This window comes from Pseudophryne corroboree, chromosome 2 (assembly GCF_028390025.1).
Source record: "Pseudophryne corroboree isolate aPseCor3 chromosome 2, aPseCor3.hap2, whole genome shotgun sequence".
Taxonomy (NCBI): domain Eukaryota; kingdom Metazoa; phylum Chordata; class Amphibia; order Anura; family Myobatrachidae; genus Pseudophryne; species Pseudophryne corroboree.
In genome coordinates this window covers 614,772,709-614,787,981 of record NC_086445.1, presented here as the reverse complement: position 1 = coordinate 614,787,981, position 15,273 = coordinate 614,772,709, and the positions used below count along the sequence as shown (strand labels likewise).

The window sequence follows — 15,273 nt, the reverse complement described above, 5'->3', positions numbered from 1 at the left end:
AAGAAAGTATTTGTTAGGTTTTTTATTTTCAGTGAGATCTGCTGGCAACAGACTCACTGCTACCAGGGACTTAGGGGAGAGAAGCGAACCTACCTGCTTGCAGCTAGCTTGGGCTTCTAGGCTACTGGACACCATTAGCTCCAGAGGGATCGAACACAGGCCCAGCCTCGGTCGTTCGGTCCCGGAGCCGCGCCGCCGTCCCCCTTGCAGAGCCAGAAGCAAGAAGAACATCCTGGAAATCGGCGGCTGAAGACTCCAGTCTTCATTAAGGTAGCGCACAGCACTGCAGCTGTGCGCCATTGCTCCCTATGCACACCACATACTCCGGTCACTGATGGGTGCAGGGCGTTGGGGGGGGGGGCGCCCTGGGCTGCAATTAGAGTACCTTATATTGGCAAACAGCACATAATATAGTCAAAAAACTATATATGTGCAAAAATCCCCCGCCATAATATAAATATAAGAGCGGGAGAAGTCTGCCGAGAAGGGGGCGGGGCTATCTCCCTCAGCACACTGGCGCCATTTTCTCTTAACAGCTCCGCTGGAAGACAGCTCCCCAGGCTCTCCCCTGCAGTTTCCAGGCTCAAAGGGTAAAAAAAGAGAGGGGGCACTAAATTTAGGCGCAAACTGTATATGTAAAGCAGCTATAGGGAAAAATCATTTTGTGTTAGTGTAAATCCCTGATTATATAGCGCTGTGGTGTGTGCTGGCATACTCTCTCTGTCTCCCCAAAGGACTTTGTTGGGGTCCTGTCCTCAGTCAGAGCATTCCCTGTGTGTGTGCGGTGTGTCGGTACGGCTGTGTCGACATGTTTGATGAGGAGGCTTATGTGGAGGCGGAGCAGGTGCCGATAAGTGTGATGTCACCCCCTGCGGGGTCGACACCAGAGTGGATGGATATGTGGAAGGTTTTACACCGTGTCAACTCCTTGCATAAAAGGTTCGATGACATAACAGCTGTGGGACAGCCGGCTTCTCAGCCAGTGCCTGTCCAGGCATCTCAAAGGCCATCAGGGGCTCAAAAACGCCCGCTACCTCAGATGGCAGACACAGATGTCGACACAGAGTCTGACTCCAGTGTCGACGAGGACGAGACTAATGTACATTCCACTAGAGCCATCCGTTGCATGATTACGGCAATGAAAAATGTGTTGCACATTTCTGACATTAACCCAGGTACCACTAAAAAGGGTATTATGTTTGGGGAGAAAAAGCAACCGGTGGTTTTTCCCCCATCAGATGAGTTGAATGAAGTGTGTGAAGAAGCGTGGGCTTCCCCCGATAAGAAACTAGTGATTTCTAAAAAGTTACTGATGGCGTACCCTTTCCTGCCAGAGGACAGGTTACGTTGGGAGACATCCCCGAGGGTGGATAAGGCCCTCACACGCTTATCAAAAAAGGTGGCACTGCCGTCTCAGGATACGGCCGCCTTAAAGGAGCCTGCGGATAGAAAGCAAGAGGCTATCCTGAAGTCTGTATATACACACTCAGGTACTATACTGAGACATGCAATTGCTTCAGCTTGGATGTGTAGTGCTGCAGCAGCTTGGTCCGATACCCTGTCAGAAAATATTGATACCCTCGACAGGGATACGATTTTGCTAACCATAGAGCATATTAAAGACGTCGTCTTATATATGAGAGATGCACAGAGGGATATTTGCCGGCTGGCATCTAGAATTAATGCAATGTCCATTTCTGCCAGGAGAGTATTATGGACTCGGCAGTGGACAGGTGATGCCTTACAAGGGTGAGGAATTGTTTGGGGATGGTCTCTCGGACCTCGTTTCCACAGCAACAGCTGGGAAGTCGACATTTTTACCTCAGGTTCCCTCACAGCCTAAGAAAGCACCGTATTATCAGGTACAGTCCTTTCGGCCCCAGAAAGGCAAGCGGGTTAAAGGCGCGTCCTTTCTGCCCAGAGGCAGGGGTAGAGCGAAAAAGCTGCACCATACAGCCAGTTCCCAAGAACAAAAATCCTCCCCTGCTACCACTAAATCCACCGCATGACGCTGGGGCTCCACTGGTGGAGCCAGGTGCGGTGGGGGCCCGTCTCCGGAACTTCAGCAACCAGTGGGTTCGCTCACAGGTGGATCTCTGGGTTCTACAAGTGGTATCTCAGGGATACAAGCTGGAATTCGAAACGTCTCCTCCTCGCCGTTACCTCAAATCAGCCTTGCCAGCTACTCCCCAGGACAGGGAGGTAGTACTGGCGGCAATTCACAAGCTGTACCTCCAGCAGGTGATAATCAAAGTTCCCCTCCTTCAACAGGGACGGGGTTACTATTCCACAATGTTTGCGGTACCGAAACCAGACGGTTCGGTGAGACCCATTCTAAATTTGAAATCCTTGAACATTTATATAAGGAAGTTCAAGTTCAAAATGGAATCGCTCAGGGCGGTTATTGCAAGCCTGGAAGAGGGGGATTACATGGTATCACTGGACATCAAGGATGCTTACCTACATGTCCCCATTTACCCACCTCACCAGGTGTACCTCCGTTTTGTGGTACAGGACTGCCATTACCAATTCCAGACGTTGCCGTTTGGTCTGTCCACGGCACCGAGGGTATTTACCAAAGTAATGGCCGAAATGATGATACTCCTTCGAAAGAAGGGAGTTATAATTATCCCGTACTTGGACGATCTCCTTATAAAGGCGAGGTTCAGGGAGCAGTTGTTGGTCGGTGTAGCACTATCTCAGGAAGTGCTACAACAGCACGGCTGTATTCTGAATATCCCGAAGTCGCAGCTGGTTCCTACGACGCGTCTGCTGTTCCTGGGGATGATTCTGGACACAGAACAGAAGAAGGTGTTTCTCCCGGAGGAGAAGGCCAAGGAGTTGTCATCTCTGGTCAGAGACCTCCTAAAACCAAAACAGGTGTCGGTGCATCACTGCACGCGAGTCCTGGGAAAGATGGTAGCTTCTTACGAGGCAATTCCATTCGGCAGATTCCATGCACGGATCTTTCAGTGGGATCTGTTAGACAAGTGGTCCGGATCGCATCTTCAGATGCATCGGCTGATCACCCTGTCCCCGAGGGCCAGGGTGTCTCTGCTGTGGTGGCTGCAGAGTGCTCATCTACTCGAGGGCCGCAGATTCGGCATACAGGACTGGGTCCTGGTGACCACGGATGCAAGCCTCCGAGGTTGGGGGGCAGTCACTCAGGGAAGAAACTTCCAAGGACAATGGTCGAGTCAGGAAGCTTCCCTACACATAAATATTCTGGAACTAAGGGCCATTTACAATGCCCTAAGTCAGGCAAGACCCCTGCTTCAAAACCAGCCGGTGCTGATTCAGTCAGACAACATCACGGCGGTCGCCCCATGTAAACCGACAGGGCGGCACAAGAAGCAGGATGGCGATGGCAGAAGCCACAAGGATTCTCCGATGGGCGGAAAATCACGTGATAGCACTGTCAGCAGTGTTCATTCCGGGAGTGGACAACTGGGAAGCAGACTTCCTCAGCAGGCACGACCCCCACCCGGGAGAGTGGGGACTTCATCCAGAAGTCTTCCAGCTGATTGTAAATCGTTGGGAAAGGCCACAGGTGGACATGATGGCGTCCCACCTCAACAAAAAGCTAAAAAGATATTGCGCCAGGTCAAGGGACCCTCAGGCGACAGCAGTGGACGCTCTAGTGACACCGTGGGTGTACCAGTCGGTTTATGTGTTCCCTCCTCTTCCTCTCATACCAAAGGTACTGAGGATAATAAGAAAGAGAGGAGTAAGAACTATACTCGTCGTGTCCGATTGGCCAAGAAGGACTTGGTACCCGGAACTACAAGAAATGATCTCAGAGGACCCTTGGCCTCTGCCTCTCAGACAGCACCTGCTACAGCAGGGGCCCTGTCTGTTCCAAGACTTAACGCGGCTGCGTTTGACGGCATGGCGGTTGAACGTCGGATCCTGATGGAAAAGGGCATTCCGGTTGAAGTCATTCCTACGCTGATAAAAGCTAGGAAGGATGTGACAGCAAAACATTATCACCGCATATGGCGAAAATATGTTGCTTGGTGTGAGGCTATGAAGGCCCCAACAGAAGAATTTCAGCTGGGTCGATTTCTGCACTTCCTACAGATATCTCACGTGGAAAGTGGTCATGCTTTTGGCCTTGGCTTCGGCTAGGCGTGTGTCAGAATTGGCGGCTTTGTCATGTAAAAGCTCCTATCTGATCTTCCATATGGAAAGGGCAGAATTGAGGACTCGCCCCCAATTTCTCCCTAAGGTGGTATCGGCGTTTTCATTTGAACCAACCTATTGTGGTGCCTGCGGCTACTCGGGACTTGGAGGCTTCCAAGTTGCTGGACGTAGTCCGGGCCCTGAAAATCTATGTTTCCAGGACGGCTAGAGTCAGAAAAACTGACTCGCTGTTTATCCTGCATGCACCCAACATGCTGGGTGCTCCTGCTTCTAAGCAGACTATTGCTCGCTGGATCTGTTGCACGATTCAACTTGCACATTCTGCGGCTGGACTGCCGCATCCTAAATCAGTCAAAGCCCATTCCACGCGGAAGGTGGGCTCTTCTTGGGCGGCTGCCCGAGGGGTCTCGGCTTTACAACTTTGCCGAGCTGCTACCTGGTCGGGATCAAACAAGTTTGCAAAATTCTACAAGTTTGATACCCTGGCTGAGGAGGACCTTGAGTTTGCTCATTCGTTGCTGCAGAGTCATCCGCACTCTCCCGCCCGTTTGGGAGCTTTGGTATAATCCCCATGGTCCTTACGGAGTACCCAGCATCCACTAGGACGTCAGAGAAAATAAGAATTTACTCACCGGTAATCCTATTTCTCGTAGTCCGTAGTGGATGCTGGGAGCCCGTCCCAAGTGCGGATTGTCTGCAATACTTGTATATAGTTATTGCTTAACTAAACGGTTATTGTTATGAGCCATCTGTTCAGTGAGGCTCAGTTGTTATTCATACTGTTAACTGGGTATGGTTATCACGAGTTGTACGGTGTGATTGGTGTGGCTGGTATGAGTCTTACCCTGTATTCCAAATCCTTTCCTTGTAGTGTCAGCTTTTCCGGGCACAGTTTCCCTAACTGAGGTCTGGAGGAGGGGCATAGAGGGAGGAGCCAGTGCACACCAGATAGTACCTAATCTTTCTTTTAGAGTGCCCAGTCTCCTGCGGAGCCCGTCTATTCCCCATGGTCCTTACGGAGTACCCAGCATCCACTACGGACTACGAGAAATAGAATTACCGGTGAGTAAATTCTTATTATAACCATTCCACTGTTGTAGAGTCTGTTCTTATTAAGTTGTGCTGATTCCAGTTTGCAAACGTTGGTTAATAAATAACACCTGCTGGAGAATCCCCATATACATATCTGAAGGTACCAGTGATGGTCTATCTGTGAGCTGGTGTTGATCATTCTTAAGAGCTGATCCTTCAGCAATAACTGGTCAAACTGCCTTCCCTGTGTTTTTTTCATACTTACTGTTTTTAATGTACAGTAAATAATAAAAAAAAGAAAATACATTTTCAGCGAGCTGACTGCTCTTCTAAATGAAGTCTCCACAAACCCTTGTTATATACAGTACATGTACATTATCCTGTTACTATCAACTCATTTTTAAATTTTGGATGGTAGGTATGGGGGAGGTTGTTTACTCTTGGTGTAATAGGTAGGGTAGTCTGAGGAACCAGTTACATTAGGGCAACCATAATGGCTTTATACATAACTTGAGTTGTAAGTCATACCCTCTGCATTAGGGCATTAACCATTTGCCTGGCATGGTCGCATCAGATGCGACCACACCAGGCTGGGTTTTCCATGGCATGGTCGCATCTGATGCGATCTGTCACAAAGCTCACTGTGTGGCTGCAGGAAGAGAATCTTCCTGCAGTTGCCACACTCGGACCTCCGTTTCCTCAGCTTCCTTGTTCCCTTCCCCCGCAGTGCCTATCATGCTGACGATTGCTGCTGATCGGTCAGACCAGCAGCGCCCACCTACCCAGTGGCTGCATACACTAGCAGCCGCTTGAAAAATGAGAAAATAAACAGCCCTCACCTTCCCTAAGGAGCTCCGGAGGCTACAGAAAAGGATCATGCCGGATAAACGAAGCCGTGATATTCCAACCATCGATAGTTGTTTACATGTGTTTTATCTTTTTTTTATTATTATTTCTCTAACGTCCTAGTGGATGCTGGGGACTCCGAAAGGACCATGGGGAATAGCGGCTCCGCAGGAGACTGGGCACAAAAGTAAAAAGCTTTAGGACTACCTGGTGTGCACTGGCTCCTCCCCCTATGACCCTCCTCCAAGCCTCAGTTAGATTTTTGTGCCCGAACGAGACGGGTGCAGGCTAAGGGGCTCTCCTGAGCTGCTTAGTGTAAAAGTTTAAAGTAGGTTTTTTATTTTCAGTGAGACCTGCTGGCAACAGGCTCACTGCACCGAGGGACTAAGGGGAGAAGAAGCGAACTCACCTGCGTGCAGAGTGGATTGGGCTTCTTAGGCTACTGGACATTAGCTCCAGAGGGACGATCACAGGCCCAGCCATGGATGGGTCCCAGAGCCGCGCCGCCGTCCCCCTTACAGAGCCAGAAGACGGAAGAGGTCCGGAAAATCGGCGGCAGAAGACGTCCTGTCTTCAATAAGGTAGCGCACAGCACTGCAGCTGTGCGCCATTGCTCTCAGCACACTTCACACTCCGGTCACTGAGGGTGCAGGGCGCTGGGGGGGGGGGCGCCCTGAGACGCAAAAAAAACACCTTTTTTGGCAAAAAATACATCACATATAGCTCCTGGGCTATATGGATGTATTTAACCCCTGCCAATTTTTACATAAAAAAGCGGGAGAAAGGCCGCCGAAAAAGGGGCGGAGCCTATCTCCTCAGCACACTGGCGCCATTTTTTCCTCACAGCTCCGTTGGAGGAAGGCTCCCTGACTCTCCCCTGCAGTCCTGCACTACAGAAACAGGGTAAAACGAGAGGGGGGGGCACTAAATTGGCATATAAATATATACAGCAGCTATATTAGGGAAAAACACTTATATAAGGTTATCCCTGTATATATATAGCGCTCTGGTGTGTGCTGGCAAACTCTCCCTCTGTCTCCCCAAAGGGCTAGTGGGGTCCTGTCCTCTATCAGAGCATTCCCTGTGTGTGTGCTGTGTGTCGGTACGTTGTGTCGACATGTATGAGGAGGAAAATGGTGTGGAGGCGGAGCAATTGCCTGTGTTAGTGATGTCACCCCCTAGGGAGTCGACACCTGACTGGATGGTCTTATGGAAAGAATTACGTGATAGTGTCAGCACTTTACAAAAGACTGTTGACGACATGAGACAGCCGGCAAATCAGTTAATACCTGTACAGGCGTCTCAAACACCGTCAGGGGCTCTAAAACGCCCGTTACCTCAGGTCGATACGGACACTGACTCCAGTGTCGACGGTGAGGAAACAAACGTATTTTCCAGTAGGGCCACACGTTACATGATCACGGCAATGAAGGAGGTTTTGAACATTTCTGATACTACAAGTACCACAAAAAAGGGTATTATGTGGGGTGTGAAAAAACTACCCGTAGTTTTTCCCGAATCAGATGAATTAAATGAGGTGTGTGATGAAGCGTGGTTTTCCCCCGATAAAAAACTGCTAATTTCTAAAAAGTTATTGGCATTATACCCTTTCCCGCCAGAGGTTAGGGCGCGTTGGGAAACACCCCCTAGCGTAGATAAGGCGCTCACACGCTTATCAAAACAAGTGGCGTTACCGTCCCCAGATACGGCCGCCCTCAAGGAACCAGCTGATAGGAAGCTGGAAAATATCCTTAAAAGTATATACACACATACTGGTATTATACTGCGACCAGCAATCGCCTCAGCCTGGATGTGCAGTGCTGGGGTGGCTTGGTCGGATTCCCTGACTGAAAATATTGATACCCTGGACAGGGACAATATATTATTGACTATAGAGCATTTAAAGGATGCATTTCTATATATGCGAGATGCACAGAGGGATATTTGCACTCTGGCATCAAGAGTAAGTGCGATGTCCATTTCTGCCAGAAGAGGATTATGGACGCGACAGTGGTCAGGGGATGCGGATTCCAAACGGCATATGGAAGTATTGCCGTATAAAGGGGAGGAGTTATTTGGGGTCGGTCTATCGGACCTGGTGGCCACGGCAACGGCTGGAAAATCCACCTTTTTACCCCAAGTCACCTCGCAGCAGAAAAAGATACCGTCTTTTCAGGCTCAGTCCTTTCGTCCCCATAAGGGCAAGCGGGCAAAAGGCCACTCATATCTGCCCCGGGGCAGAGGAAGGGGAAAAAGACTGCAGCAGACAGCCTCTTCCCACGAACAGAAGCCCTCCCCCGCTTCTGCCAAGTCCTCAGCATGACGCTGGGGCCTTACAAGCGGACTCAGGCACGGTGGGGGCCCGTCTCAAGAATTTCAGCGCGCAGTGGGCTCACTCGCAAGTGGACCCCTGGATCCTGCAGGTAGTATCTCAGGGGTACAAATTGGAATTCGAGACGTCTCCCCCTCGCCGGTTCCTGAAGTCTGCTTTACCAACGTCTCCCCCCGACAGGGAGGCGGTATTGGAAGCCATTCACAAGCTGTATTCCCAGCAGGTGATAATCAAGGTACCCCTCCTACAACAGGGAAAGGGGTATTATTCCACGCTGTTTGTGGTACCGAAGCCGGACGGCTCGGTGAGACCCATTTTAAATCTAAAATCCTTGAACACTTACATAAAAAGGTTCAAGTTCAAGATGGAGTCACTCAGAGCAGTGATAGCGAACCTGGAAGAAGGGGACTATATGGTGTCTCTGGACATCAAGGATGCTTACCTCCATGTCCCAATTTGCCCTTCTCACCAAGGGTACCTCAGGTTTGTGGTACAGAACTGTCACTATCAGTTTCAGACGCTGCCGTTTGGATTGTCCACGGCACCCCGGGTCTTTACCAAGGTAATGGCCGAAATGATGATTCTTCTTCGAAGAAAAGGCGTCTTAATTATCCCTTACTTGGACGATCTCCTGATAAGGGCAAGGTCCAGAGAACAGTTAGAGGTCGGAGTAGCACTATCTCAAGTAGTACTACGACAGCACGGATGGATTCTAAATATTCCAAAATCGCAGCTGATTCCGACGACACGTCTGCTGTTCCTAGGGATGATTCTGGGCACAGTACAGAAAAAGGTGTTTCTCCCGGAGGAGAAAGCCAAGGAGTTATCCGACCTAGTCAGGAACCTCCTAAGACCAGGCCAAGTGTCAGTACATCAATGCACAAGGGTCCTGGGAAAGATGGTGGCTTCTTACGAAGCGATTCCATTCGGCAGATTCCACGCAAGAACTTTTCAGTGGGATCTGCTGGACAAATGGTCCGGATCGCATCTTCAAATGCATCAGCGGATAACCCTGTCTCCAAGGACAAGGGTGTCTCTCCTGTGGTGGTTACAGAGTGCTCATCTCCTAGAGGGCCGCAGATTCGGCATTCAGGATTGGGTCCTGGTGACCACGGATGCCAGCCTGAGAGGCTGGGGAGCAGTCACACAGGGAAGAAATTTCCAGGGCTTGTGGTCAAGCATGGAAACGTCACTTCACATAAATATCCTGGAACTAAGGGCCATTTACAATGCCCTAAGTCAGGCAAGACCTCTGCTTCAGGGTCAGCCGGTGTTGATCCAGTCGGACAACATCACGGCAGTCGCCCACGTAAACAGACAGGGCGGCACAAGAAGCAGGAGGGCAATGATGGAAGGTGGCAAGGATTCTTCGCTGGGCGGAGAATCATGTGATAGCACTGTCAGCAGTGTTCATTCCGGGAGTGGACAACTGGGAAGCAGACTTCCTCAGCAGACACGATCTTCACCCGGGGGAGTGGGGACTTCACCCAGAAGTCTTCCACATGATTGTGAACCGTTGGGAAAAACCAAAGGTGGACATGATGGCGTCCCGCCTCAACAAAAGACTGGACAGATATTGCGCCAGGTCAAGGGACCCTCAGGCAATAGCTGTGGACGCTCTGGTAACACCGTGGGTGTACCAGTCAGTGTATGTGTTCCCTCCTCTTCCTCTCATACCAAAAGTACTGAGAATCATAAGAAGGAGAGGAGTAAAGACTATACTCGTGGCTCCGGATTGGCCAAGAAGGACTTGGTACCCGGAAATTCAAGAGATGCTCACGGAAGACCCGTGGCCTCTACCTCTAAGAAAGGACCTGCTCCAGCAGGGACCATGTCTGTTCCAAGACTTACCGCGGCTGCGTTTGACGGCATGGCGGTTGAACGCCGGATCCTGAAGGAAAAAGGCATTCCGGATGAAGTCATCCCTACCCTTCAGCCAGGCGTGTCTCAGAATTGGCGGCTTTATCCTATAAAAGCCCTTACCTAATTTTTCATACGGACAGGGCAGAATTGAGGACTCGTCCTCAATTTCTCCCTAAGGTGGTTTCAGCTTTTCACTTAAACCAGCCTATTGTGGTGCCTGCGGCTACTAGGGACTTGAAGGATTCCAAGTTGCTGGACGTAGTCAGGGCCCTGAAAATATATGTTTCCAGGACGGCTGGAGTCAGAAAATCTGATTCGCTGTTTATCCTGTATGCACCCAACAAGCTGGGTGCTCCTGCTTCTAAGCAGACGATTGCTCGTTGGATTTGTAGTACAATTCAGCTTGCACATTCTGTGGCAGGCCTGCCACAGCCAAAATCTGTAAAAGCCCATTCCACACGGAAAGTGGGCTCATCTTGGGCGGCTGCCCGAGGGGTCTCGGCTTTACAACTTTGCCGAGCAGCTACTTGGTCAGGGGCAAACACGTTTGCTAAATTCTACAAATTTGATACCCTGGCTGAGGAGGACCTGGAGTTCTCTCATTCGGTGCTGCAGAGTCATCCGCACTCTCCCGCCCGTTTGGGAGCTTTGGTATAATCCCCATGGTCCTTTCGGAGTCCCCAGCATCCACTAGGACGTTAGAGAAAATAAGAATTTTCTTACCGATAATTCTATTTCTCATAGTCCGTAGTGGATGCTGGGCGCCCATCCCAAGTGCGGATTGTCTGCATTACTTGTACATAGTTATTGTTACAAAAATCGGGTTATTGTTGTTGTGAGCCATCTTTTCAGAGGCTCCTTCTGTTATCATGCTGTTAACTGGGTTCAGATCACAAGTTGTACGGTGTGATTGGTGTGGCTGGTATGAGTCTTACCCGGGATTCAAAATCCTTCCTTATTGTGTACGCTCGTCCGGGCACAGTATCCTAACTGAGGCTTGGAGGAGGGTCATAGGGGGAGGAGCCAGTGCACACCAGGTAGTCCTAAAGCTTTTTACTTTTGTGCCCAGTCTCCTGTGGAGCCGCTATTCCCCATGGTCCTTTTGGAGTCCCCAGCATCCACTACGGACTATGAGAAATAGAATTATCGGTAAGTAAATTCTTATTTTTTCTTTTTTAAAGCAAATTGTGTATTGAACATACTTTAAGTAAAAAAAAATATTAGTCCGTTAAGTGGTTATTGCTGGGTGATTTTTTTTTTTTTTCTTGATTTGAGCATCTGAAGCCAATTTGGACAGAGGAAACATACACAGCTGTGTGGTGTTCCATGTAGTTGATGCTACACCACAGCCATAGATATGCTGCCATTGATCATTTTCTTTTCATGTTGGTCATCAATATGTCAAAGGTCGATCTATCATTTTAAATGTAATAAAAGAATAATAACTTTAGTGATTATTGTGGTTTTCTAGCCAAATGTAGTATTCACCTTTTTTATCATTTTACTTTTAGGACAACTTCACGAACTTCAAACTCCACTTCATTGTAGAATCAAATATGAAGGTATATGAGTGTTTACGTTAAGATGCAAACAATCACTGTAAGAGACAGTAAGACTTTTATACTAGTCTTGTGCCTTGATTACAGTGGTGGCTTATACTGACATTTCAGTTCCATCATATTTTACCAAGTGTGCTATGTATATCAGAGATGGGACAGACCACCCTCAATTATTACATCGATCATATGCAGTTTGTAATCGGACATCCAGCAGCATCCCAACATACAGTTACAGTTTCCCATATATGTGAAAATATAGGTTTATTTATAGGTTTATTGCTGGTTAACTCTTATTTTACAAAGTTAGTATTACTTGACTATTTTAAATGTAATTTTGGGACTTTAATATATTACTATTCCTCTTTTATTTCAGCCCCAGACTCACTCTTTTGTGCTGTGGATCAGAATCACAGGACCTTTTCAATAGGTGATTTTATGTCTTCATACCAGCTGATTCAGAAGCCATCTACATTGCAATGTAATATTTGTTACTACCGTAGGATTACTTTTTTTATTGTATGTATAAACATCATGCTATTCTGACTCTATTCTGACTCTTGCTCAATCTACTTAATGCAGTATTTTGCAATATTTATGTCTTAGATGCAGTTGTTAATAACTTTTTTCTTTTTCTTTTCTTTACCTCTTTTAGACACAAGCAACATGTGCCAAACTTCTACTGTAGCTCAGACGTCTGTGACTCTTACTTCTCCTTTCAATATTACATCCACTATGGCAGCATCGGGGACCCTAACAAACCCAGTAACAGTGGCAGCAGCCATGAGCATGAGAAGTCCAGTGAATGTCTCAAGTCCTGTTAACATCACTTCTCCCATGAACTTGGGGCACCCAGTGACCATAACAACACCAATTTCAATGACTTCACCTTTGTCCTTAACATCTTCAGTCAATCTGCCTACCTCTGTTACTTCTCCAGTGAATATAGCACATCCAGTCACTATAACGAGCCCTATGAATCTGCCAACATCAATGACTTTAGCAGCCCCATTAAATATAGCAATGAGACCAGTGGAGAGTATGCCATTCTTATCCCAAGCTCTACCATCTACACCACCTTGGTAAAGAAGTTGAAATGAAAAAAGTATGTATTCACAACAGTATTCAAAGTATGCTTGTTCAATAGTTCTCTACAGGCAACTTACATTATGATTTACCAAGGAGGCATATAAAATGTGCTGCAGACTGAACTTCTGATTAATTTCATTGGTAATTAGTCGGCCTCATCACTAGTGACCTGGACCACACCCACTGAAGAAAGGGGGGATGGGACATAAAAATGAAGACTGCATATAGACTAGAAGACTGTTTGCGACAGAATTGAAAAAAAAAAAAATTTTTTTCGTATTTTACCCAAATTATTCCTGTTTTTAAATAACACTAGCAAGAGATGTCTTTGTTGTAATCCAACACATTTCGATACTTCCCCTCCCCTCTTTTTTATTTTTTTTATTTTATTTTTGAATCACTACTATAACAGATGCAAGGACAGATGCTCCTCTGTGCTTCTTAAGTGGCAATATTCCAAGTAAATTAAACCTGTAGAACACAGTAATGTGTGTTCCTAAGAATCCGCATTTCTCAGCAATGGAGGTTTGTAAGCAGTATTCCATAGGAAAATGGAAGTTTCCAATATTTATCTGGAAAGCACATGTAACTTAAGTCGCTCTCACATTGAGCGAATACATATTAGTGACACAGGCTAAAATGAAATTTCAAAAAGAAATTCTCAAGTTCTTTGATTACTTGTCCCACTTTTGATTCTTGACTCCTCAGCATTTTGAATGTAAATATTTTTCATTTCACAGCAAGAAAGGGAGTATTCTCATTTCTAATTTTTGTCAAATTATACGTTTGTCCAACAAGAATCTTGGAAAATGTGTCACACCATGGAAAGATAAAAATGTTTTTCAAATTAGTGGTCACGTCAATTACCCTCGGATGTCTACTTCTCTGTTGAAGCCTTATTACAAGTTTTGTCTTGATTATTGACGTGTAGCTAAGAAATGCAGAAAAGCATATTATAACCAGCATGAAATTGAACAAAAGGAAGATTTTTCAAGAAAAATTTAAAACAATGTTTCACTTAACGGGTGTAGAAGCACAAGGAGGATCTGAATGCGCTAACCCATTTTGGACTTTCTGATGGGACAGAAAAGTTGTAGGAGATGTTTGTTTTTTAATTAAAATTGTATACAGTTTGTTTTCTAACCACTAATTAGGTAGTGAGCCCAGCAAGCCAAGCCAAGATTATATAAAGATTATTCATATGTGGTTTTGTGTTTTTGTTTTCTTCCTTTTTGTGTGTTTTTTCTTTATGATGTTATTAATTGTGTGCTGTAGAAAACTGTTTATTGTGTAAATATGTTAGCATTTTTTTATATTCAAATCCTCGTTCTTGCTAGTATTCTTTTAGTGACAGTGGGACTTTGCCTGTTTTGGCCTGTCCCCCAATAGCACTTGCTTATTGGTCAGATCATACACTTAACCACACACACCCTATCCATTGCTGTGCTTACATGTATGTGTTATTAATTTTGAGTTTAATCATCCCAAATGTTAACTGTATTGTAGTAAACCAAATGATTACAAAATCCCTGCTTTTTAGAGAATCATGTGACCTAAACTCTTCTTTGTTTTTAGATAAGCATTGAATCTTTAATTGCTGTAGATAATGGCTAGCACATTTTATAAGCAATGTGTTACAGACTTTTCCAGACATTATGTTTAGCGATATATTTAAAAAAAATAAAAAAATTCTCTACATCAAAAAAGTTTTCTCCTATCAGAGTAATTTTTATTTATACATTTCAACCTGTTTTCTGCTGGACAAATTATTTTGGCAGATAATGGTATCATATGAACTTATAACAAGTATTCTAAAGGCCTATTCAGCCATTGCAGTAGAAAAAGTGGCCTGCTTTAACGTAAGGGGACAAGCTTCTTTAATGAGAAGTGTCTGGATAGAAACATACAGAGTGTAGGGGCTTGATATATACAATAAAATAGAATTCAGTGTAAAAAATAATTTTATAACTGGTTTTTTTTTTTTCTGTATTGTAGGACATAAAATTGTACATCTTTTGTATATACAAAAGCTTAGGTACTTTCTGGTTAGCAGAAAGCAGCCACATTCCTACACTTAATGTATATGTTTGTTATAATGTCTGTAAACATGCCCCATGTTTGTGCCTTTTTAATTAGTTGGTCTCAATAAACAAGAAATGTAGAGCAAATTCTCTTATTGGTCATCTTTGTGGGTTTGTTCAAAATAAACATAAGCAATGCTATATTTAATGCCCAAGTAAACATTTGCTTTCACAAATTTGTCTGTGTAAAACTGTTGATAATAATCATCATGATTGCAAATCATGACATGACCATTACCTGTAGTTGAAAATGTAAGCCTTTGATGCAGAATTAATGTTTGAGAGATTGAGTCACTATAACGATCATTTAGCTATGCTTTGATTACCTAAA

The 15,273-nt window shown here is 46.0% G+C and overlaps 1 protein-coding gene across 5 annotated transcripts in view; it reads left to right on the top strand.

Moving 5' to 3' along the window:
• The window catches only part of VEZF1 (vascular endothelial zinc finger 1), a 73,425-nt gene extending 58,393 nt beyond the window's left edge, over positions 1-15,032 (top strand). For 4 of the 5 annotated variants that reach the window (XM_063954798.1, XM_063954795.1, XM_063954794.1 and 1 more), the window contains exons 5-7: positions 11,728-11,778; positions 12,149-12,253; positions 12,428-15,032. In XM_063954798.1, coding sequence (XP_063810868.1) covers positions 11,728-11,778; positions 12,149-12,253; positions 12,428-12,858 — 587 coding nt within the window. In that variant the 3' untranslated portion in view covers positions 12,859-15,032. The remainder of the gene's footprint in view (positions 1-11,727; positions 11,779-12,148; positions 12,254-12,427) is intronic. The other variant, XM_063954796.1, reaches the window with a different exon arrangement.
• Positions 15,033-15,273: the final 241 nt, after the last annotated feature.